Source organism: Pleurodeles waltl, chromosome 3_1 (assembly GCF_031143425.1).
Source record: "Pleurodeles waltl isolate 20211129_DDA chromosome 3_1, aPleWal1.hap1.20221129, whole genome shotgun sequence".
In the NCBI taxonomy this organism is placed as follows: domain Eukaryota; kingdom Metazoa; phylum Chordata; class Amphibia; order Caudata; family Salamandridae; genus Pleurodeles; species Pleurodeles waltl.
The window spans coordinates 1,691,045,961-1,691,068,742 of record NC_090440.1 but is presented as its reverse complement, the minus strand read 5'-3'; the positions used below and the strand labels follow the sequence as shown (position 1 = coordinate 1,691,068,742).

Below are 22,782 nucleotides of genomic sequence, written 5' to 3'. Positions count from 1 at the left end.
TGGTGTGCTTACCCATAGCCTCTGGATTTGCTGCCAACTCCAGATCTGCGAAACTGCGAGAGAGAGGCAGGTTCAGGAGAGCCCCTGACCCACCGATACAGAATGAGGCAACAGTGGGAAAGGGAAGGCCGAGCCCTGAAAAAAGTGGACAGCGGTAGGCCTGCAAGCAGTCTTGAGAGGAGAAACTGTGAGATGGCGTTTCCAAAGCTCTGGTGAGGGCCATGCTATGTTACATTATTTTATGCAGATTTGTAGAGCACACTGTCACCCGAGAGAGTCATACTGACACAGATCATGTTGAGTATTGCCAAAAGCCTAGGTCCTAGTGGGACTACTCCAAAAGCCAGGCCTTCAGCTGCTTGCGGAATTCAAGAAAGTAGGCCCTTATGTGTAGCAGCAGTTTGTTCCATTCTTCAAGAGTGATGTAGGAGAAGTCTCGACCACCAGATCTGGTTTTCTGTATGCTTGGGACCCAGCCAGTGAGAACATTAGCTCAGAAGTAGGCCCGAGCATGAGGTGGAGGTGCATTGGTCCAGTAGACAAGGAACCTCCACAGAACAAGGGATACACGACTGCTCCACAAGGAGGGCCCAGTGTGCTGCATGGCAGGGGGCATCAACCCCAGCATGAAATCAAAATTGGGAAGTAAGTAAAATCTATGTGGGAGTTAACTGCACAGTCTGAAACTTTCTAAGAGCCTATAAAAAAATATGTGATGGAGTTCTTCTCCCCTAATGTGATCTTGCGAGCAATCCAGGACTCAGTACTCTGCCAAGACCTCTGCAATACCATCAATCATGTTAGAGGCAGAGGGTCTCATTTGTGCAACAGAAGGCATTGCAAGCCACTGTTGCGCTTATGGGAGTTGCTGCCAAATGTATGGAAGAAGTAATGGAAATGCAAGGGTGTATGGCCCGATTAAACAATGTCAGGATGGGCAGGTGCTCTTGATGGGATGAAGAGATCACACACGGAACAGTTTCTTGCTGGCCAGCTCAAGACCTGGATCCGTACTACTGATTTCTTGCAGTGTTTTTTTTTGTTTTTTTAGACAGCTTATCGAGTGCTGTCACTCAAATTGCCTTCTGTAGCACCACAATAACCCATAGTTGCACACCTGCTGAACCACACTGATCGGGATGCAATATTCCATGGTGGTTGATGGGCAGGAGAAGTAACACTGAAAGGCAAAAAGATTAGGCTCTTCCCTCACTATGCTCCACAACTACAACTGGTTCACCTATGCCCTAATGAACTTGTTGAAGCTCAGAGTTGTATTTTGCAAGAAAACCCTTCAACACACTGGGAGAATCCTTTGACAGGGTTGAAGATATCAAAACGAGCAGGAGCAAGCAGGAACAACACTCGATTAACAGATCGGGCAACCTGGCACTGCCGGAAGGCATCCTTCCAGGTGAAACAATCGAAAAGGAGGCGCTGAAACAATACCTGGTTCATTAAGAAGCTAGATTTAGATGGTGTTAGCAGAGCTGATCTCAAGGACAAGGGGAAAGCTCAGGCCAGGAATAAATAAAAACTGACGAGACTTTGAAGCCAGCCACAGAACTATGAACTTTAAATAGTTTGGGGAAGGGAGGGTCCCAGGGGGCCTGTGGGCTAGCTACATATACATCAATCAAACTGCATTTACATGCCTACCTAGAAAGGAAGCTGTGGGTGGTCCTGGGATAATATCATGGATTACTACAATGCTTTTATTCCAAAAGAATATGTATGTGTAGACTGTACGGAAAGCAGATATTATATACATTTACTGCTTTATTCTGATGCTGAAACATGACTTCACGCGATGCACAGCACTCCCAAATGAATACCATTGTTTACATGGAATGTCAGTGGCTTACATAATAAAATTAAAAAGGAAATGTTTTTAAATTAATCAAATTATATGTCTCTGACACAGTTGTACTACAAGGAACCCAACTCTGTTGCACACTAAGCAGGTTTATAGGACACCAGGGGTACATACATCGTCCACTCCGTTCCCAAGCCATCTTATCACACAAATCCTTCTCATCACAGATCTCCCATAGTACACACAGATGGGCTGGGGCATTATGTGTTCTTAACTGACTAACTGAAACTGTGCATCTGGATCTTAAGCCTCTACCTACTGCCTATGAAACACTCCACTCACTTACTGGAAGTTCCAGTGGGAAAGACAATCATTGGAGGAGACTTAAAAGACGGTATGGATGGTGGGATAGATGTAGAAGGATCAGAGGCAGCCAGCACATGCCAGTCTGTAGTCCTGTCAGACTGGGCCGACCACACCATAGGTTTGACAGATGCTTGCCACATATGGTACTAGTCAGAGAAATACTACATGTTCAGCTCAACACACCATTGACCCTTTTCACCGTAAATAATTTCTTCGTACCTGCCTCAGACTAAAATGATGTGAATGGGTTGCAGGTTCTAACCGATGGTCTTTCAAATCCCTGTCTTGTTGGGGTGAGTATAATGCGGGTCAAAGAGGGTCCTAAGAAGGTTTGACACCTGAGCCCCTGGTGGCTCATGAATGACAAATTCTTTGACCATGTTAGAGAGGAAATAAAAACCTTCTTCCAGTTGAACCAAAGCACAATATGGTTGGCAGACGTTCTCTGAGAAGCCTTTAAAGCCAATATTCGGGGGAAGGCCATGGTTCTTGTACATGTAAGATATAAGAAATGAAATCAAAGAATTGCACAGTTGGAAAGAAAAGTGCTAGATCTGGACTGCTTGCAAAAACCGAGATAACCAAAGGGAAGCTGAAGCAAACGTCTTTAGATGCTGCTAGGTTGGCATGGATGGCAGCACAACACGACATTTATGAATCTGGTTATAAGGCATATAGACTGTTATACTGGTTAGCCGCGAGAGACCTAGCCTTAAGGACCGTCTCTGCACTTAAAAACCCTTTTGGAGCAAGGATTGTAGACTTCCACAAATTAGCTGAAATACTTACTGATTACTATACCTCCATTCACTATTTTAGCCGTTCCAAAGGTGGAGCTTGAGGACCTTATTATTTATGGCCTGCATGTTAGATCTCTCAACAGTCAAGACAGAAAGACACAGTATCTTCACCTTGCAATGGAGGAAACCACTGAAGTGATTGTGGAACTGATATCTGGGAGATCCCCCATGACCGAATGGACTCCCGCTGGAATTATCTCAGAAATTTGCCATTCTCCTGGCGTCCTATTTATTGGCCACTTTTGAAGAGGCGATACCAATATGTTTTTGTTTTTAGGTGAGCTCTCATCTCTGTTTTACCAAAACCTAAGGGACCCCCAGATATTCGTTCATGATATCATCCAGTATTACCTATATACATATATGTTATGTTGATTTGTATAGCACACTAATCACTCAAGAGGGTATCCAGGCGTTTGGGCAGGTGTGTGGCCTCCAAGGTGCTTATACGAAGAGGCAGGTCTTCAGCTTGTTGCAATGCTCTAGAAGTGAGGAGGAGGCTCTGATGTGTTGGCGGAGGTCATTCCATGTCTTTGGTGCTATGTAGGAGAACAAGCCACTTCCAGAGTGCTTTTGCAGATGTAGAGTGTGTTAGAGTGAGACAGAGCATAGGTGTCTGATAGATTGGCGAAAGTACATGCAGCTGTTAAGGTCTTCTGGTCCTGTGTGCATGAGAAGTGAAGCTTACTGAGGTGTGTTGTGATGTAACATAGGAGGTCAAGTATGAGTCTTGTGACTGTGTTCTGGATTGTTTACAGTCTGTGTAGTAGTTTTTTTGGAGATTCTGGTGTGTAGAGCATTGTCGTAGCCCAGCCGCTTAAGATAAGGAATCTGCGGTTGGTCAGTGTCTCTACCAGATAAGGCATTACCAAAGGTAAGTAACTTGTTCTTCAGGCAGTTGGTTCCCATCCAGTCTGCTTCTATGGTCATGCAGTTAATGATGTTGGTTCTGGTGATGGTTGACTTGTACGTTAGGGTGAGGAAGAGTTGGGTGTCATCACCGTAGGAGATGACGGAGACGCCTTGTGATCGTATGATGTTGGAAAGTGGTGTCATGTATATATTGAAAAGGGTAGGGCTGAGGGACGATCCCTGTGGGACTCCACATATCAGTTTCTTGGTCTCTGGTGTAAACAATGGCAGCCTGATACTTTGGGTCCTTCTTGTGAGGAAGGAACAGATCCAGTAGAGAGCAGATCCTTGTATGCCAGTTTTGTGGAATCTTCTGATGAGGGAGTTGTGGGAGACAGCGTTAAAGGCAGTGGAGTGGCCAAGCAGGATTAGGGCCACTGTTTATCATTGGTTTAGGATGATTTGAATGTCATCGGTGGCCACAATGAGTGCTGTTTCAGTGTTTTGATTCTTTCTGAATCCTGATTGAGTGTTGTCTAGAAGTTAATGAAGTTTTAGGTGGATAGTGAGTTTCTTGTTGATAGCCTTCTCAATCACTTGGCTGGATAGGTGAGCAAGGAGATGGATTGGAAGTTGGTGAGTAGATTTGGGTCTGTTGTGGGCTTACTGAGGAAGGTGTTGATTTCAGCAGTTCCCATTCGTCCGGAAAAGTGGTAGATGTGATGGAAGTGTTGATATGTCAGGGTGGTGCTGATTGGTGATATCCCCAGTTTGCAGATATGTAGAGGCCATCAGTCTGTTGGATAGTGCTCATGACTGCTGCTATGTCGTTTCTGGTGAGGTTTGTCCATTCGGTCAGGTGGCTGTCTTGGTTGGTGGTGATGTGTATGTTAGCGATGAGTTATCTGGGGTTGGGATGGTGTGCAAAGTTGCTATACAAGTTAAGGACTTAGCAAACCTTTTTACTATGAGGCTGACCTGAGTAGTAAGCACCCTTGTACACAGAGACCAATGTGGCTTTATGCCTGGGTGCAGCATGTATCATTGCCTCAGCCTAGTGCATCTGACCATGGGCATTGCTATTATCATAGATTTTGAGAAGGGCTTTTACTCTATCACCTGGCCTGTACCCCACCAGTTTTTGAGGAAGATGAATTCTGCCTCCTATTTCTGCATATATGCAGAGGTGCTCTACATGTCAAACTTGACAGCAGGTCAGGTTAAACTAGTCCTTGTCCTTGCCTTTCTCTTTAGAACTGGGCATCCATCAGGGAATGGAATAGGTTGGATGCCCAGTATGGGCCTTTCAATGGAATGCATATAATGAAGACAGGCTGTCCATGTATGTGGACAGTCTGCTCTAATTCTTGCACTAGCCAGAAGTAACCTTACTACACCTAATGCAAATACTTAAGGTTTACAGGAAAGCCTTGGAGCTACTGGTCAGCTGGGAGAAATCCCAGTGACTTCTGTTCAGTGAATTGTCCTACTCCAATCCACATAGTTTTAGATGGCTTCATGTACTTAGGCACTTTATCTCGAGGGACACCCACCAGAGTCAGGATCTTAATATAGCCCCCTTGATTAAACAGGTGCAAAGGGATACGCAAAATTGGGACATACTGCTGTTGTCACTAATTGGCAGAACTGCATTGTTCAAAATGATGCTTCTTCCTAAATTGTTATACACACTACAAACCTATCCTTTTGAACTCCCCCAGAGCTCTTCAGGACACTGCACATCAATATTTCTTCTGTTCTGTAGTCCGGGAAGATACTGAGGGTTTTGTTTGACAAACTTGTGCAGTCTCCATATAAATGAGACTGGAGGTGGTAGATGACCACAGTTTCGAAGCCCAGCTACTTCCAAATAACTGCTGTGTTTTTTAGGGACAGAGATGCCCTGGCTTAAATATTACTGCTTGCTTTATTAAGTGGCCTCAAGATTTTAGACCTGCTCTACAGTGCACCTACTCTGCGGCAGACTGAGGTTACTGGTCCATATCCTATGTGGGTACATTTGATTACCAGTCATTTTAGTTGTAAAACAACTGTAGAAAAAGATAAAGCACCTCCCTAACCCACTGCGTAAACTTGTTGGGCTATGGAAAGATCTAATTGGTGACCACCATGGATGAAAACCAAACCTCGGAACAGCTTCCTGAAATCAATAACATTTTGCTTAACCATGGTCATGGTAGCTCCAATCTCTTGGAGAGCAGTTGGCCCTCTGTTGCTGTGAAGAGTTTTGAGTTACCGGCGTTTGTTTAAAGAGAAGACATTTTTAATTTCAGGATTAGCCTCCTACATGCCCAGAATCAGTCTAGCCAGCTCTTCTGAGCCCCTTCTGTGGTCTTCATTTCCAAAAAGGAGGCTAGTGATCTAGGGAATCATAGCTGCATCCTTGTTTTGGCATCTCTTAAAATGGCGCTTATTACCTTATATAATACATATACCATTTGTGGAAGATGGTATGGTGGTACATTTCCTTGGCCAGATTCCCCTTCTGTCCACCCTAAAGGGCCTATTCCCCTTGTGCTTCTGTATTGCTTAGAATCGTAGAAAATGCAGTTGCCAGTTTTTGAAGACATCTCGTTCTTGCTCACTGTATAATTCATTGCCTTTGTTTAGTGTGTCATCTCCATTTTCTTAAAATTTAGAAACCTGTAGACAGCAGACCTACTAATGCTAAGGGTCCCTGCGGAAGTGTGGGCAGTTTAGGTCTAACCCTATCCTCTGATGGCTCAGAACGTGTCCCTCACTTAGCGAATATGCCAGAACGACAGCTAGTAGCTGTTTTTTGTTTCGGGATGTATGTTAAGGCCTTAGCTTTGCATATATGTACATTTAATCAGTAACATTTGGATGAAGCTACTACCACAGTCTGCTTCCTGTTTTTTGGGTGAACCTTGTTTAGCTTCCCCCAGGCCCTGTTTGTGATCACTCGATTTGCTGTGCTTACGGTAAGAAAACTCATTGCATCCTTGAAGCATTTTAATGCATTTTGTGAATGTTGTAGAGGTACAAATAAATGTGTTTTAAGGGTAAGCCACAGCTGGTATATTTTGTGCCTCACTTTCCCTGTTATATAGAACGTTTTTTTGCAGTGCATTCATATTTTCTATTTGTTTGAATGTGCACGACACTAAAAACAAAAAAATGCAAAAAACGGAGTATTCACTTTTTCTTTTCAGCTCCATGGCGTCCTGTCTGTTCCATGATTTTTCAGTATGTGGCTCAGATTCCCAGTTCCCTGCTAACCCTGCCGATTCTGGAATCTCGGGTTGAAAATCTCCTGAGTAAGACGTATGACAAGTGGAAGAAACAGGAATTTTTCTGCTCCGGAGAGGAAGGACCCTCTGTCCAGGACATCCCTTGGGGTGACCTTTTTATGGTCTGTATTGACCACAAACTCAGGGATTGGAAACCACCAAGACTGCCGATTGCTTCAGGTAACACTGCTGCTGGTAATTGCTTCTGCTTATGACTGTATCTCTTGTACTGGTTTGACAGTCACCTGTGGCTCTCTCCTGGGTTTCAGTCAAAGAATGTAGAAATCGTTTTTTTCTTTAAAGTACTCGGTTTGTGCCTAGTTTGTCTAGTGTGCCACATTTTTTCCAATTATTTTAGTCCGAGGTGAATATCCTACATGCCACTGTGGTGAACCTTTATTTCCAATTTTGGTTTTGTTTCTGATTCACATAGATGTCTTGACTGAAGATGGCCAGGTTGGGGTGTATTTCTTCAAGGATGATTTAAAGACGTTTGTGCAGCCAGTGTCTTGGAAACATGCTCGAATGAACACCCTGAGAGAGATTGAAGAGAGAGGACTTAAGAGGTAACAACTGTTCTCCGAGTAGAGTGCACCATCATAAACCCTCCTAAGTCCCCAATGAATTAAAAACTGCGGTATGAAAAGTGTATTATGAACCCATGCTCAGGAATAGAAATGATGGATTGATGAAGTCTGCATAGTTCTTCCTCGTATGATGGGCATATTGCAGGTGCCAAAGTATGACAATTTGCTTTCTGTAAGTTATGCAGTGAATGCTGCTTTCATATGATATAAAACACATACCCAGTTTCAAGGTTCCTTGCTCAAACCACGTCTAATATAAGAGAAAGCTGTGCAGTTAGTGTAGGTATAAGGAAAACCAGATACTCTGCATGCTAGCGTAGCCCAGTAATGTGGATCTACACTGGATTACATTTGCAGAAGAAAAATTAGGCGCATACCTAGTAGAACTATACATTAGGTAAAGACATGGCAAACTGCAATTAAGGGTAAGCTATGCCCCTGTCTGTGCACATTCACAGAACCATAAAGGGCTGATGGCTCCAAAGGATGCTCTCAAGGGTGCGTTTTACATACCTGTCTATGCACAGGTAAAATGAGAACCACTGGGGCTAGAGAGGCTGCATGTTTGAGTCTGCTATGGGGAGAGCTGAGTCCCTGTGAACAAATAAGGATTGAACTGGAAATACAACAGCTCACCAGAGTAGTTTGATAAATCCTTCTTCAAAGAGAGCAAGATAAAGGATGAACTGGAAAGGTGATAGAGGAGTGTTCTTAGTTTGTCCCTGTGCACAAACGGGGGAAGCGATAAGGAGCCATAACAGTTAGCATGTTTAGTCTGCTTTAATAGTGGTCCGTTTGCATCCCTGTGATGGTAGAGAGGTTCATACTGAGCTGGTGCTAAAATGGCTGATCAAAGGGAGCTAACTATTGTCCCTGCACTAAAACCATACTAGTGAGATCAACCGTCTCTATGAGAGTGTGCCTTATACTTTGCAGAAGGAGAAAGAGATCCAAAAGAATGGAAAAGACATTTGAGTATTATTTTAGCCTGCTCTGCCTTATCACGTACCCAGGCCAAGAAATCTATGAAAGGGTTAAGAGCTAAAAAGTCTGCTGAGAAATGCTCTTCAAGACTTTGCATTTTGCCGACAATGTCTATTTTCTCCTACTTTTCCTCTAAGTTTCTTTTGAGCTTCTTAGATATTGAAGTGTGCAGTGGGAGCCTGGTGTAAGGGGCCTAGAGTCTTTGTAGAAGGGGACTTGAGGTGAGCTGGCGCTGTAGTGAAGGGGTGCTAAAGCCATGGTGGTAAGAGGCAGGGAGGAGGGCAAGGAGCCTAGAACCAGAGAACAGGAGGTAGACTGAAGCTAGATGATAGGGTGGGGAATGAAGATAGATGGTATTGGGATATGGTGGACTGAAACAGTGGTGCAGGCAGCACTGCAGCTTAATGTGGCAAGTGATAGGAGACATGGTGGATGGAAACAGGAGTGTAGACGAAAGAAGACTGAGCTGAGGAGGACTGGAGGAAGAGAGGATAGTGGGGTAAAGTAGGGAGTTGAGGATGAGAGTAGCTTTAGTTGTTCACTACTGACTGAAGTCTGCTCCCCTTTTCAGTGCATTACTGAGTCAGAGCCGAGCTTTGGCATTACACAGACGGACTTCAGCATCTCAATCTCCAATCCAGCATGTCAGTGCAAATACTACACTTCAGTCTCCGCGGGAGGTAGACATCACTTATGTCCCATCCCGGGAGGAGCTTCTTCCAGAGAAATTGTCACATAGCCTGCAGGCTGAGAAGGAGGAAAGCCAAAGGTAAACTGGACACCACATATTCAAATGTATGAAGTGATAGTATTATTTTCTCAGCCTTTGTTCTCCCAGGTGCCTGTTCCAGGATTTACTTCATTGATTCAGTTTCCTTAATGCTTTATTAAAGACTGATTCATGCGTTCACTTTCTGTAAACAACTGCCTTTGTTTCCACAGAAGCCCGGCTACAGTCTAAGAGTGCTGTCCATTGCAAAATATGCTAACCAACTCCAACTCGGTTTAGTTTTTCTAAGAAATATCGATAGCTTTCTAGGGATTTGTATACCTCACTCTTCTTTCCTCCACCTGATTTATATGTATTCATATGCAAGGGTATATCTTGTTATGACTTTAAACCCATCTTCATTTTGCCCATCCTTCCTAAACTCGTTTACCTGATTAAATGGTTTACTGATTCTGCAGAATAGAAACAGTTCTGTTGAGGCCTGGCAATTCTCGGCACTGTTACTAGGTTGCTTGCTTCTGACAACAGGCTGTACAACAGCTTCCTGTTCAGTGAGGTCATCCAAACACCCCAGAATAGTACACCCACACTTCTGGTTTGTGACAGCACACTACTCAATGTCAATGAGTACAAGTCTCCCCAAAAAAAGGAGGACCTCACTTGTGTGGGTAGACCTTGTGCCCACTACAGGAAATAGCCCAAAAAGCAACCTCTACCCAGCGCATTTTTCCACTGAAAACTGATCCTCTTTTACCAATGTTGGTACCTCTAGATTTTGCTCTAAGGGAAACATAGCCAACCTGTATTTAAAAAAAAAATCTAGACACCTAGGAGTATCCAGGGTGGGCTGACTTCCGTGGCTCTCCTACGTTTTATTGGTTTTATACTCGGAAACCCTTGCAAACCTCAAACTTTGACAAACCCACATTTCCCCCACTTTTTTGTGTTAGAGTCCTGGAATCTAAGGGGAGCCATAAGCTTCCTTCCACCCGGTTTTCCAACAACTCTTCCGATAAAAAAAAAAAAAAAAATGGTACCTCACTTGTATGGTTAGATCTAGTGCCCGTGACAGGAAACGGCTACAAAAACAACATGGATGCAGCACATTTTTCTATCGAATACCAATCCTCTTTTTGGATGTGGGTACCTCTAGATTTTGGACCCCATCTTAGATGGCTCCTAGGGAACCCTGACCAGCCTGTACATTTTTTTTTAAACTAGACATTTAGGGGTGTCCAGGGTGGGCTGACTTGCGTGGTTCTCACCACATTTTATTACCAAAAATCCCTTGCAAACCTCAAACTTTGACTTAAAAAAAACATATTTTCATATTAATTTTGTGATGAAAAGCTGTGAAATCTGTGGGGAGCGATAAACTTCATTCCACTCGCATTCCCCCAAGTCACCTGATAAAAATGGTACCTCACGTGTGTGGGTAGACCTAGTGCCCACAGGTAACAGCCCAAAACGCAACATGGACAAAGCACATCTTTCCACTGAAAACTGACCATCTTTTTCTGATGTGGGTACCTCTAAATTTTGAACCCTAGCTGCACGTACAACCTCTTTTCATTTCGTTGAAATCATTTATAAATATGATCCCAAAATCAAGCAAAGCAAACGAGAGCAGGATTCTGGAAAAAAACCTCTTCTTCTGAACCGCTGTTCTCCACTTACCAAATTCTGGAATTTTTGAAAATCAGATTTAAGGCAGTGTTTCTAGTTTATGGATCAAATCTGTTTATTGGCATTTTCAATTATAAACATCACATATGCAAAGCATCAGAATAATACAATTACGTTGATGTAGAGCATGCTCCATGCGCAGCGATAGAAAACCTAAATACAACTTCAACTTTGTTTCCCCGCGACTGGCATACCATACAACAATCAAGCAGTCCCAGGCCTCGTTCCAGTGCAATCCTGGCCCTATGTTTACATCTCTACTGCACATTCGCTCCCATTCACTCAATTCAAATTCAGAACCCTCAAATAGGCCGGACATGTCAATTCTGTGAACTCCACAGACAGTATTTGTAAGAATGGTTGCCAAAGTTCCTTAAAGTCCCCACTACGCTGCTGTGAAGTCAGTGAGCTTTTCCATAGTGAGGATAAACCAAAGCTTATGGAGCCATGATGTTACTGTCGGGATCTGGTCAGTCCCCCACACAGTTAGTAACAGCTGTAGTGCCGCATTTAAAGCCAAGGCCATCTGCCATCCTTTCAGTGATCTCAGGGGGAAAGTGAGAGGGTTGGGCAAGCCGAGCAAAGTGTACGCAGGAAATCTGGGGATCTGAGTATCAAACGCAGTGTCAATAACGTCTATTATATTCTCCCAGTACCGATGGGCAGTGCCATAGCAGATGGACAAGTGACCCACCGCCACACCCCCTCCAACAAAGGCTGGACTTAGTGGGATCCCAAGCGTGAATCCTTGCTGGGGTGTAGTACCAATAGGAGGCCACTTTATAAGCTGTCTCTGTACCTGCTGCATTGTAAGCTGTGTGGTGTGCCCTGTAAAAGATGCTCTCCCACTCCTCATCCGAGAGCTCCCTCTCCAGTTCCCTCTCCCACCTCAGCTGGCCCTTAGTCTTAGGCGAACGGGCCTCCCCCCGCAGGAGAGCGTAAAGCTCCAAGATCAGCCGCTTATCGTCCTTTTTAGAATCCATTTTTCAAACGGTGTTAACGGCCTATCTATTAATGTTCTGTTAGCTGGTAGCAGGGCCCAGTGTCGTATTTGATAATACATCATCCTGTCAGCCTCGGTTAAGCCATACGCCTCCCTCAGTTGGTCAAAGGCTGCTCATCAAAAAGATATCCTACCCTTTTACAGCCACCTTCATGCCACCGACGCAGTGCCTCCGACTGAAGGCCTAGACCAAAATCAGGGTTCGCACCCAGAGGGGTCATTGGGGACGGGAAAGTCATCAAGCCCATTCTGCTGGCCACCCGGACCCACACCCTCATCAACACCTCCGTGGCCGGGGATACGTACAACCCCCGAGCTCTGTTACGGCGCCTAAGCCAGGGCTCCTTCCATATATGAGAGCCAACCACTGCCTGATCCATGAAGCACCAATGTTTCTCGGAAGACGGGCAACTCCATTCCAAGAGGAAACTCAATTGTGCTGCCTGAAAGTATCGCAGAAGGCAGGGGACCGCCAGCCCACCCTCCTGCCTAGGGCGATACAGCACCTGTCGTGGTAGCCGCGTCGCTTTTCCCTCCCATATAAATCTTAGAACCGCTGTTTGAAGCGTTGCTATCGTTCGTGGCGGGGGTTCTACCGGAAGTGCCTGAAACACATACAGTACACGTGGTAGGATGGTCATCTTCACTGCCGCCACCCTCCCCAACCAAGACAGTTTAAGTCTCCCCCAGGTCTCTAAGTCTCGCTGCACCTCCCGGATTAATTTTGTATAATTCAACGTCGCCGTACGAGCGACCGTGGACCCTAACTCAACCCCCAAGTACGGGAGCTTTGAGGAAGACCATATAAAGTGGAATCGGGCCTTCAAATCTCTTTCATGCTTGGCACTGATAAACCTGCTCATAGCCTGCGACTTTAGCATATTTATCCGGAATCCCGAGACCCGTCCAAATTCCTCTAGTACACCCATTAGTGCAGGCAGTGAGGTCGCAGGTTCCACCAAAGTAAGAATCACGTCATCCGCATATAATGATATGACATGCTAATCTCCCTCAAACTTCACGCCCGTAATCCGAGGGTTATCCCGGAGCCGCTGCGCCATGGGCTCCATATAAAGCGCGAACAAGAGGGGCGAAAGCGGGCACCCCTGCCTGGTCCCTCTTTGAATTGAGAATGGCAACAAGAGCGTCCCATTAACTCGGACCGCCGCCCGAGGCGCCTGATAGATACAGCGGATCCATGCCATAAAACCCGGGCCCAGCCCAAAGCGTTCTAGCACCCTAAACAGGTATGGCCAATGAACCCTATCGAACGCCTTTTCGGCATCAATAGAAAGGAAGAGCGCCTCCCTGCGCGAGCGATCAGTTTTATCCAATAGATGAAGCAGTCGCTTGGTATTATCACTACACTGCCTATGCGGTATAAATCCCGCTTGGTCGAGGTCCACAAGACCCGGCATGTAATAATTGAGACGGTGTGCCAGTATGCCAGTGAACAATTTGGCGTCAATATTCAAGAGGGAGATCAGCCTGTATGAGGCGCATTCCTCCGGGTCCTTCCCCGGCTTCGGAATAACCACGATAGTGGCATCTAACATGCTAGACGTAAGAGCCCAGAGTGTCGAAAGGAATTAAAGAGTCGCACTAAAACGGGTACAAGTTCCATACAGAAGGTCTTATAAAAAAGCGCGGAGAAACCATCGGGCCCGGTGACTTCCCGGTCTGCAAGCGCGCATTTGCTGATATAACCTCTTCCGCCCTTATAGGTTGATCTAACAAAGTCACCTCCCTCTCGGTCAAGGGAGTAATTGCTATACCCTCTAGGAAGGCCTCCGGAGTTGAATTACTGGGCTCCTCAGCCCCATATAGTACCCAATAGAATTCCGCAATGGCCTCTGCAATGGCCTCCGCAATTTGGTTGCTCGTACGCGCTTCCACTCCCGAGGGAGAGCGAACATTTTTATCATTGACGCCGCGTGCTGCGCTCGCACCCTATGTGCCAGTAGCTTCCCACATTTATTACTTCCCGTATAGTACTTATGTTTAAGGCGGACTACCGCGTACTCTGCCCTGTCCCAGTCCAACCTCCTCAACTGCTTCCTTACTTTCTCAAGCTCTCGCCATACTCTTGGTGCGCCGGTATGCTTATGTGAACGCTCCAACACCCTCACTCGCTGTTCTAAATCCTCTCTGAGTAGTCCCCTTGCTTTATTATCCCTAGTGGACAGTGACATCACCTCACCCCTCAATACAGCCTTCAGTGCCTCCCACAGCGTTGCCATGCCAGTCGTCCCGTCGTCATTAAGGCTAAGATAGTCTATTATTGCCCTACGAATCGCCTCTACTGTTGCACCATTCTGAAGTATTGAGTCCCTAAATCGCCACCCCGATGAGCCCACGCGCTCCATATTCATGTGAACCTCAACTGTAACCGGGGCGTGATCTGACAGGGCTTGAGGCTCAATCACTGACTCCCTGACCCGGGGAAGAAACTCCTGCGAGGCCAAGAAAAGGTCCAGCCTAGCATATGTCTTAGTCGCTGCCGAGTAAAAGGAATGATCTCTTAACGTGGGGTGCGCCCTCCTCCACACATCCTCCAGGCCACACTCACCCAGCCACTGACGACTAGCCGCCGTCATTGACCCTGTCTGCCCATACCGGTGACCTGAACGGTCCAGATCACCATCCATCACCAGGTTAAAATCGCCCCCCACCAGGATGGCACCATCAGGGGATTGCAGCAGCGGGGTCAAAGCCTGTTTTAGGAAGATTTCCTGCTGGGAGTTAGGCGCATATAGGGAAGCAATAGTGAAGGTACCCCCCCCCCCCCCCCCCAGTCTCTTTCTCATAGCTAGAAGCCTCCCTTGCACCTCATGCAGTTTTGATACCACTTCCCCAGGGAATGAGCACGCTAGTAGTATCGCCACCCCTGCATGCTTTGATGGTGCCGAAGACCAAAACTGCCTGGGGAACCACTTAGAGTGCATACGATAAATATCTTTTGAGACAAGGTCTGTCTCCTGCAGCAGGCATATATGACTCCCCGATCTCTCTAAGGCAGACAGGATGGCTAGCCTCTTGGTAGGGTTATTGAGCCCACGGACATTCAAGCTTGTACATTTAATAATCATATCCTAAAGTGAGGGCAGCATGCAAGAAGGAAGTGAGCTCGCAAGAAGACCACCACCCGTGCCAAAATCTACACCACCTATAGCACCAGGGCCTGAGAATATCTCCACAAAAAAAGCCAGCATCGCAGGGAAACCCAACAACATTCAACCAATACGCACAACAGGTGCATACAATACAGAAGTCCTCGAACATCCATCTTCACAAGGAAAAGTCTCCACGGGGCAGTAGATCCATCCATGTTTGGTAAACCAGGTCCATCGCCCCCGCCGCCCGACCCTCTTCAACGGTCAACATGCCGTTAACAGCAAGGCCAAACGCAGTTCAGGACACCCCCGCCCCCCCTTCTCTAAGCTGAAGTGCCGGCGGCCACACTGTTCAAAACAGATTCCCTCTCCGACCTCAGCTCCGAGGCCGTTGGGCGCTGCAACTTCCTTCTTTTCTCCTTTCGCCGCCAGCACGGAGGACCCCCCACAGGCAAAGTCGCCTTCTCGCTTACCTCCTGGCCTTTATCCTCCAGACCCAGGATCCGACTTGCTTCCAAAGCGGATTTCACCTGCCGGAGCTGCTCCTCCCAGCGGAAGACCAGGCGGAACGGGTGGCCCCAGGAGTAAGACACATTGTGCGCTCGCAAGTGTTCTGTGATCGGTCTAAATTCTCTCCGCCTCTGCAGGGTCCGCACAGAGAGGTCATGAAAAAATTGGAGTTCATGCCCTCTAAAAAGTACCTGCTGAAGATTGCGAGCCCGCTGTAGGATCTTTTCTTTAAGGACAAAATTATGGAGACAGGCTAGAATGTCCGGGGGGCAGTCTCCAGGGCCACCAGAGCGGCCGACACGATGGACTCTATCCAGGACTATCTCTTGTGTCTCATCCAGGCCAAGCAGAGAGTGAAACAGGCCCACCACATAGTCCCCAATGTCCTCCTTTTCCGCCCCCACCGGATCCCCTCTGATGCGAATATTTTGTCTCCTCAAGCGGTTTTCCAAATCCTCGACCGCTGTCTGGACGAGGTCCTGCTGCTCTCGGAGGCGGACTACCTCTTGTTGCAGGCCCGCCACCTCTTCACCACGGGGAATCTCACCATCTTCCAGCTGCGAAACTCGCTCTCCCAAGGAGGTAACCTCTCCTCGCAGCTCCTTCACCTCCTGAGATATGTCCCTACGCAGCTCCTGAATGTCGCTCCGAAGTGAATCAAACGGGGAGGTCAAAAAGCCCTTCGTGACCGGTGAACCCTCCTCTGGATCCATCTCCATCCGACCCTCCAGGGGTCTCGTTGACGGTGAGTCCTCAGCCATACCACCCGATGCCAGGCGGGCCCCTGTCAGCATTTCTCTCACTGAGCGCTCTCGCTTGGATTTGGACGTCGCCATGGCTCACCGGCCCAGTCTCGGTTCGCCAGATCAGCCCCTCAAGTCTCTCCAAAAGCTCCGTCTAAAGCAGATCAGCAGGTGTCGCCGTGTCAGAGATTGCGCCTGGACCTAGCACATGGTAGCCACCTCTTACTAAGCTCCGCTTTTGCAGCCTCTGCCTCCTTGTGCACGGGCCCGCACTTACTTAAACTCCCTGTGGGTGAGTATAGCAAACTTGGGGAAAAGCAACGGCCTCCCTTATCTTCGCCTGGGGCCTCAGTCCTCTCCTCTGTCCCGCAGAGGGGCGCTAGGGTGGGGGGCGCCGACCTCCAGCCCCCAATCAAGTCATGTGTGCGGGGGCGCCCTCCGTGCCCAAGACGCTCGTAGGTCCTGGCGTCGAAGCCCCCACTGCGGTCCCGCTGCTCGCGGGGCCCAAACCGAGCCTTCTAGGCCCTCGGCCCCTCCGGCGCTGAGTCCAGGAAGCCGCCGGAGGAAGGCCCGCCTCGCGGCCCAGGCCGCCGCCCACGCCGCTCTGCGGCCCGATTGTTTCGGGGCCGGCCGCTCCTCTCCCCACAGGAGCAGCGCAGCGCACCTCAGAGCCCCCGCTGGGCGGCCAACAGCACATGGGAGCGCCCGTTGCTTTGGGGGGGCCTCAGGGCGTCTCCCCGGCAGGCCAGTAAGCAGTTTTCCGGGTCAGGGCGGCGGAGCTCAGACGGGCACATCCTAGTGCGCCGCCATCTTAGTGTTTCTAGTTTAAAGGAGGCGGAGGGGGGCAATTCCCAGCTGCAGTGGCTGAGGCTGTACCGTCTCCTGTGGGTTACCACCGGACTCGCACTGCTTTGGGTTCACGGTGTTGGCGGGCTTCAAGGCTGTCGGTGGTGGACTTTCACCATCCATACACCGCCGGCCTGCGCCCCTACAGAACACGAGAGAAAGCAAAACAGCCTGAACACTTTCGATAAACCACTGCACTACACAAGACTACCGGCTAATGTCGTCCCCATTTGTGCTTAAGCAATTCCTGGCAGGAAACGTTCAGAGAATACTGTTCAGAGAATACTGCCCAGAGTCTGACAAGGCAGCCGCTACGAAGAGTGCAGTGTTCAGTGCAGCTGTCGGTAGCTTTTCATTCTTTCATAATTCCACGTTCTTGTATGAATGATTTGCTTGAGGGCTGCAGCCATTTCCTCTCGGGAAACCGACCTATGACGCAGCCTTCTATGCCCCAGACCCCACCAGTCAAAAGTTGTGAAAAAGCAGTGCTCTCTTTACGCTTTGAATACTTTTGGTTATTTTTTCGCAAAATATAGTCGTTCAAATCATGGGACAGCTAAGACCAAAATAACGATACGTTATTTCAGTTAAATGTGTTTTCTGTTCTGAACTATTGATCTGCAGGCCACCTTAAGGCAGGACGTAGTTACATTCGGGTAACACAGAATGTGCTACAAGTAATCACACACCAGTACCAGAAATACAGACTAACACCAGAATAAGTGACTAACAAGAGACAGATCAACACCAACATTGGTGGACTACTACTAGTATTAAATGGCATTATATGCTGGTACGGACTGAGCTGCAGACACCCTTAAAGAGGGAACTAGCTACATTCAGATAGTGGCATTTAGTAAAAGCGTGGAATATTACCGATAATGTGAAGGTAGGTTGTGTGTTAAAATCCAGCGCAGCAGGGTAGCTTTTAGATGGGCCTGGCAACATTAGTTGTAGAAAAAGCACTTTAAACGTGTACAAGCAGCAAAGTGGCAAAGCAACGCCAAAACAAGAACCAGACTAACTCGAAATTTTAGAGAAGCAAAGAAATTTAATTGTAGCAGTAACACAGAAGAATGTGATGTCATAGAAAGCGCATCTATATCCTTATTTAGAGGCACAAAGGCTTGGTATTTTGCACAGTGGTTTAGCAGTGCACAAAACGCAAGCAACTGGCTGACAAAATAAGAGCAGGGACATTATACAAATAACATAATGATATGAATAATAATGAATTCGACGTTTGTGGAGTAACACAGGAAGGTTCATCGCCGGTTTATGATTTGAAAGAGCCAGAAAGCACTTCAATTATGTGAATATTTCCCCAATAAGCTTCCCATAAACGCAGTGCCTAGAATCCAGTTCTCTGATCGTGGTTGTCATAGCACCTGTATCGTGGGATAATTTTTGAGCCTGTGAGAGCTGCAATGGAGGCGTTCTGCTTCCAGTACACGTGCTGTTTAGCTTAGTGACTTATGTTTGTATTGCAAGGGCTTTTCTGCCTTCTAAAGTGGAAATGCGTACAGGTTATCGTTCCTTCCATTTATATGGTATCTTTGGTCAAGGTTCCCCTGCTTGACAGGGCTGGGTTTATTAAGAGTGGCACCTCTGATCTGCCAGCCCTGTGGAAGGTCTCAAAGATCATTCTCTGAAATCAGTGTCATTGAGCACTGCCACCTCTCTCTATTTTCAGGCATCAGTGCCATCAAGTATTTGAAGAATTCTCCCCAAGCTAATTTAGAGCTGAGGGTAAAGCAAGGGCTATATGTATTAGGCTCTGTCGAAGTTTACAGAAGACTCTGAAAAGGTACCTTAAGTTCTGCCTAAAGACTCCTTTTACTAAGTTCGCTCTTGCTCTGGACTCTGAAACCTCACAAGTTTCAATACAAGAATCAAAGTGCACTTTAGAATCTGACGACAGGGCGAGGGGGATTCGATGCCCCTCAAACGATAACTACACACCTTGCAGATGCTCTGCTCAGTGAAGAGCACTTCAGTGCCATTGGACTTCTCTTCCAAGACCGTGAAACATCCATGATTCAAAGCGCAAGGTTACTTTAGCTCAGAGACTGCTACTTAGCAGGTAACATTGTTGAATATCGCTCTGCTGTCAAGTGGCTCCGAGGAAAATATCGAGAACATGATGAGTCGAATTTGTGAGTGCCAGTTTTGTGCAAATGTAAAAACCTTAAAGACGAGCCGTTTTGAAATGAGAAAACAAATACAATTGAAGCCCCTTTTAAGTGAGAAAACAAGTGCAATATGAAACATTAAAAAAAAAAAAAAAGAAGCAACATAGCAATTCTAATTCGTCAGTAGTATTTTCCTTTGAAAACGTGAGTACATTGGTATTCAGACAACAGCTGGAGCTCAGTTTCCCGAAATTAAATGCAGTGAAAACAGAGGCCCTCATTTTAGGCAAGCAACCCTCAATCTGGTCATCTGCTTGGTGATCAGGAGCACTCAGACCCCTACCTCCGCCAGAGCCTACAGTTAAAAAACCTAGGCATTTGGTTTGATGAAAAACTTGCACTTCATAGTCAGATCACGGCCCTGGCAGGCAAATGCTTTGGGATTTTAAAATCTCTCAAAACCATCATTTATTGTCTACCTGAGCCAGCTAGAAAAACAGTAGTCCAGGCACTGGACATGTCCATGGACTACTGCAACATCTTATATCTTGGAGTGTCCCAATCCCACTTGATGAAACTTCAGCGTGTGATGATCTCTGCAGCCTGGCTGCTTTTGACCCTTCTGGGACAGGCCTCCATGGTTTCTGCACTCTTAAAGCTGCACTGGCTTCTGCTGAAAAAGCACATTTCTTTTAACCCCTTTGCTGCCAGGCCTTTTCCCCCTCCTGTGCCAGGCCTTTTTTTGCCTATTTGGGGCAGTTCGCGCTTAGGCCCTCATAACTTTTTGTCCACATAAGCTAACCAAGCCAAATTTGCGTCCTTTTTTTCCAACATCCTAGGGATTCTAAAGGTACCCAGACTTTGTGGGTTCCCCTGAAGGAGGCCAAGAAATTGGCCAAAATACAGTGAAAATTTCGTTTTTTTCAAAAAAATTGGAAAAAGGGGCTGCAGAAGAAGGCTTGTGGTTTTTCCCCTGAAAATGGCATCAACAAAGGGTTTGCGGTGCTAAACTCAGCAGCTTCCCAGCTTTCAGGAACAGGCAGACTTGAATCCGAAAACCCAATTTTTCAACACAATTTTGGCATTTTACTGGGGCATACCCCATTTGTGCAATTTTTTGTGCTTTCAGCCTCCTTCCAGTCAGTGACCGGAATGGTCATGAAACCAATGCTGGATCCCAGAAACCTAAACATTTCTGAAAAGTAGACAAAATTCTGAATTCAGCAAGGGGTCATTTGTGTAGATCCTACAAGGGTTTCCTACAGAAAATAACAGCTGAAAAAGAAAAATATTGAAATTGAGGTGAAAAAAACATCAATTTTTCTCTACTTTTTACTCTGTAACTTTTCCCTGCAATGTCAGATTATCGAAAGCAATATACCGTTACGTCTGCTGGACTCCTCTGGTTACTGGGATATATAGGGTTTGTAGGTTCATCAAGAACCCGAGGAACCCAGAGCCAATAAATGAGCTGCACCCTGCAGTGCGTTTTCATTCTATACCGGGTATACAGTAATTCATTTGCTGAAATATAAGGAGTAAAAAATAGCTATCAAGAAAACCTTTGCATTTCCAAAAAGGGCACAAGATAAGGTGTTGAGGAGCAGTGGTTATTTGCACATCTCTGAATTCCGGGGTGACCATAGTAGCACGTGAATTACATGGAATTTCTCAAATAGATGTCTTTTTTACACACACCCCTATATTTGGAAGGAATAAATGTAGAGAAAGACAAGGGGCAATAACACTTGTTTTGCTATTCTATGTTCCCCCAAGTCTCCCGATAAAAATGATACCTCACTTGTTTGGGTAGGCCTAGCGCCCGCGACAGGATATGCCCCAAAACACAACGTGGACACATCACAGCAAACAGAGCTGTTTTTAGCAAAGTGACTACCTGTAGATTTTGGCCTCTAGCTCAGCCGCCACCTAGGGAAACCTACCAAACCTGTGCATTTCTGAAAACTAGAGACCTAGGGGAATCCAAGGAGGGGTGACTTGTGTGGCTCGGACCAGGTTCTGTTACCCAGAATCCTTTGCAAACCTCAAAATTTGGCTAAAAAAACACGTTCCTCACATTTCTGTGGCAGAAAGTTCTGGAATCTGAGAGAAGCGACAAATTTCCTTCCACCCAGCATTCCCCCACGTCTCCCGATAAAAATGATACCTCACTTGTGTGGGTAGGCCTAGCGCCCGCGACAGGATATGCCCCAAAACACAACCTGGACACATCACAGAAAACAGAGCTGTTTTTAGCAAAGTGACTACCTGTAGATTTTGGCCTCTAGCTCAGCCGCCACCTAGGGAAACCTACCAAACCTGTGCATTTCTGAAAACTAGAGACCTAGGGGGATCCAAGGAGGGGTGACTTGCGGGGCTCGGACCAGGTTCTGTTACCCAGAATCCTTTGCAAACCTCAAAATTTGGCTAAAAAAATCACATGTTCCTCACATTTCTGTGGCAGAAAGTTCTGGAATCTGAGAGGAGCCACAAATTTCCTTCCACCCAGCGTTCCCCCACGTCTCCCAATAAAAATGATACCTCACTTGTGTGGGTAGGCCTAGCGCCCGCAACAGGATATGCCCCAAAACACAACGTGGACATATCACAGAAAACAGAGCTGTTTTTAGCAAAGTGACTACCTGTAGATTTTGGCCTCTAGCTCAGCCGCCACCTAGGGAAACCTACCAAACCTATGCATTTCTGAAAACTAGAGACCTAGGGGAATCCAAGGAGGGGTGACTTGTGTGGCTCAGACCAGGTTCTGTTACCCAGAATCCTTTGCAAACCTCAAAATTTGGCTAAAAAAACACATGTTCCTCACATTTCTGTGGCAGAAAGTTCTGGAATCTGAGAGGAGCCACAAATTTCCTTCCACCCAGCGTTCCCCCACGTCTCCCGATAAAAATGATACCTCACTTGTGTGGGTAGGCCTAGCGCCCACGACAGGATATGCCCCAAAACACAACGTGGACATATCACAGAAAACAGAGCTGTTTTTAGCAAAGTGACTACCTGTAGATTTTGGCCTCTAGCTCAGCCGCCACCTAGGGAAACCTACCAAACCTGTGCATTTCTGAAAACTAGAGACCTAGGGGAATCCAAGGAGGGGTGACTTGCGGGGCTCGGACCAGGTTCTGTTACCCACAATCCTTTGCAAACCTCAAAATTTGGCTAAAAAAACACATGTCCCTCACATTTCTGTGGCAGAAAGTTATGGAATCTGAGAGGAGCTACAAATTTCCTTCCACCCAGCGTTCCTCCAAGTCTCCCGATAAAAATTATACCTCACTTGCGTGGGTAGGCCTAGCGCCGGCGACAGGAAACACCCCAAAGCGCAAC

General features: G+C 46.8%; 1 protein-coding gene across 1 annotated transcript in view; it reads left to right on the top strand.

The window, feature by feature from the left end:
* The window catches only part of MCM3AP (minichromosome maintenance complex component 3 associated protein), a 619,735-nt gene that overhangs the window by 522,259 nt on the left and 74,694 nt on the right, over positions 1–22,782 (top strand). Inside the window, exons 25-27 of the mRNA XM_069225490.1 lie at positions 7,029–7,286; positions 7,540–7,672; positions 9,249–9,446. Of these exons, the coding sequence (XP_069081591.1) occupies positions 7,029–7,286; positions 7,540–7,672; positions 9,249–9,446 (589 nt within the window). The remainder of the gene's footprint in view (positions 1–7,028; positions 7,287–7,539; positions 7,673–9,248; positions 9,447–22,782) is intronic.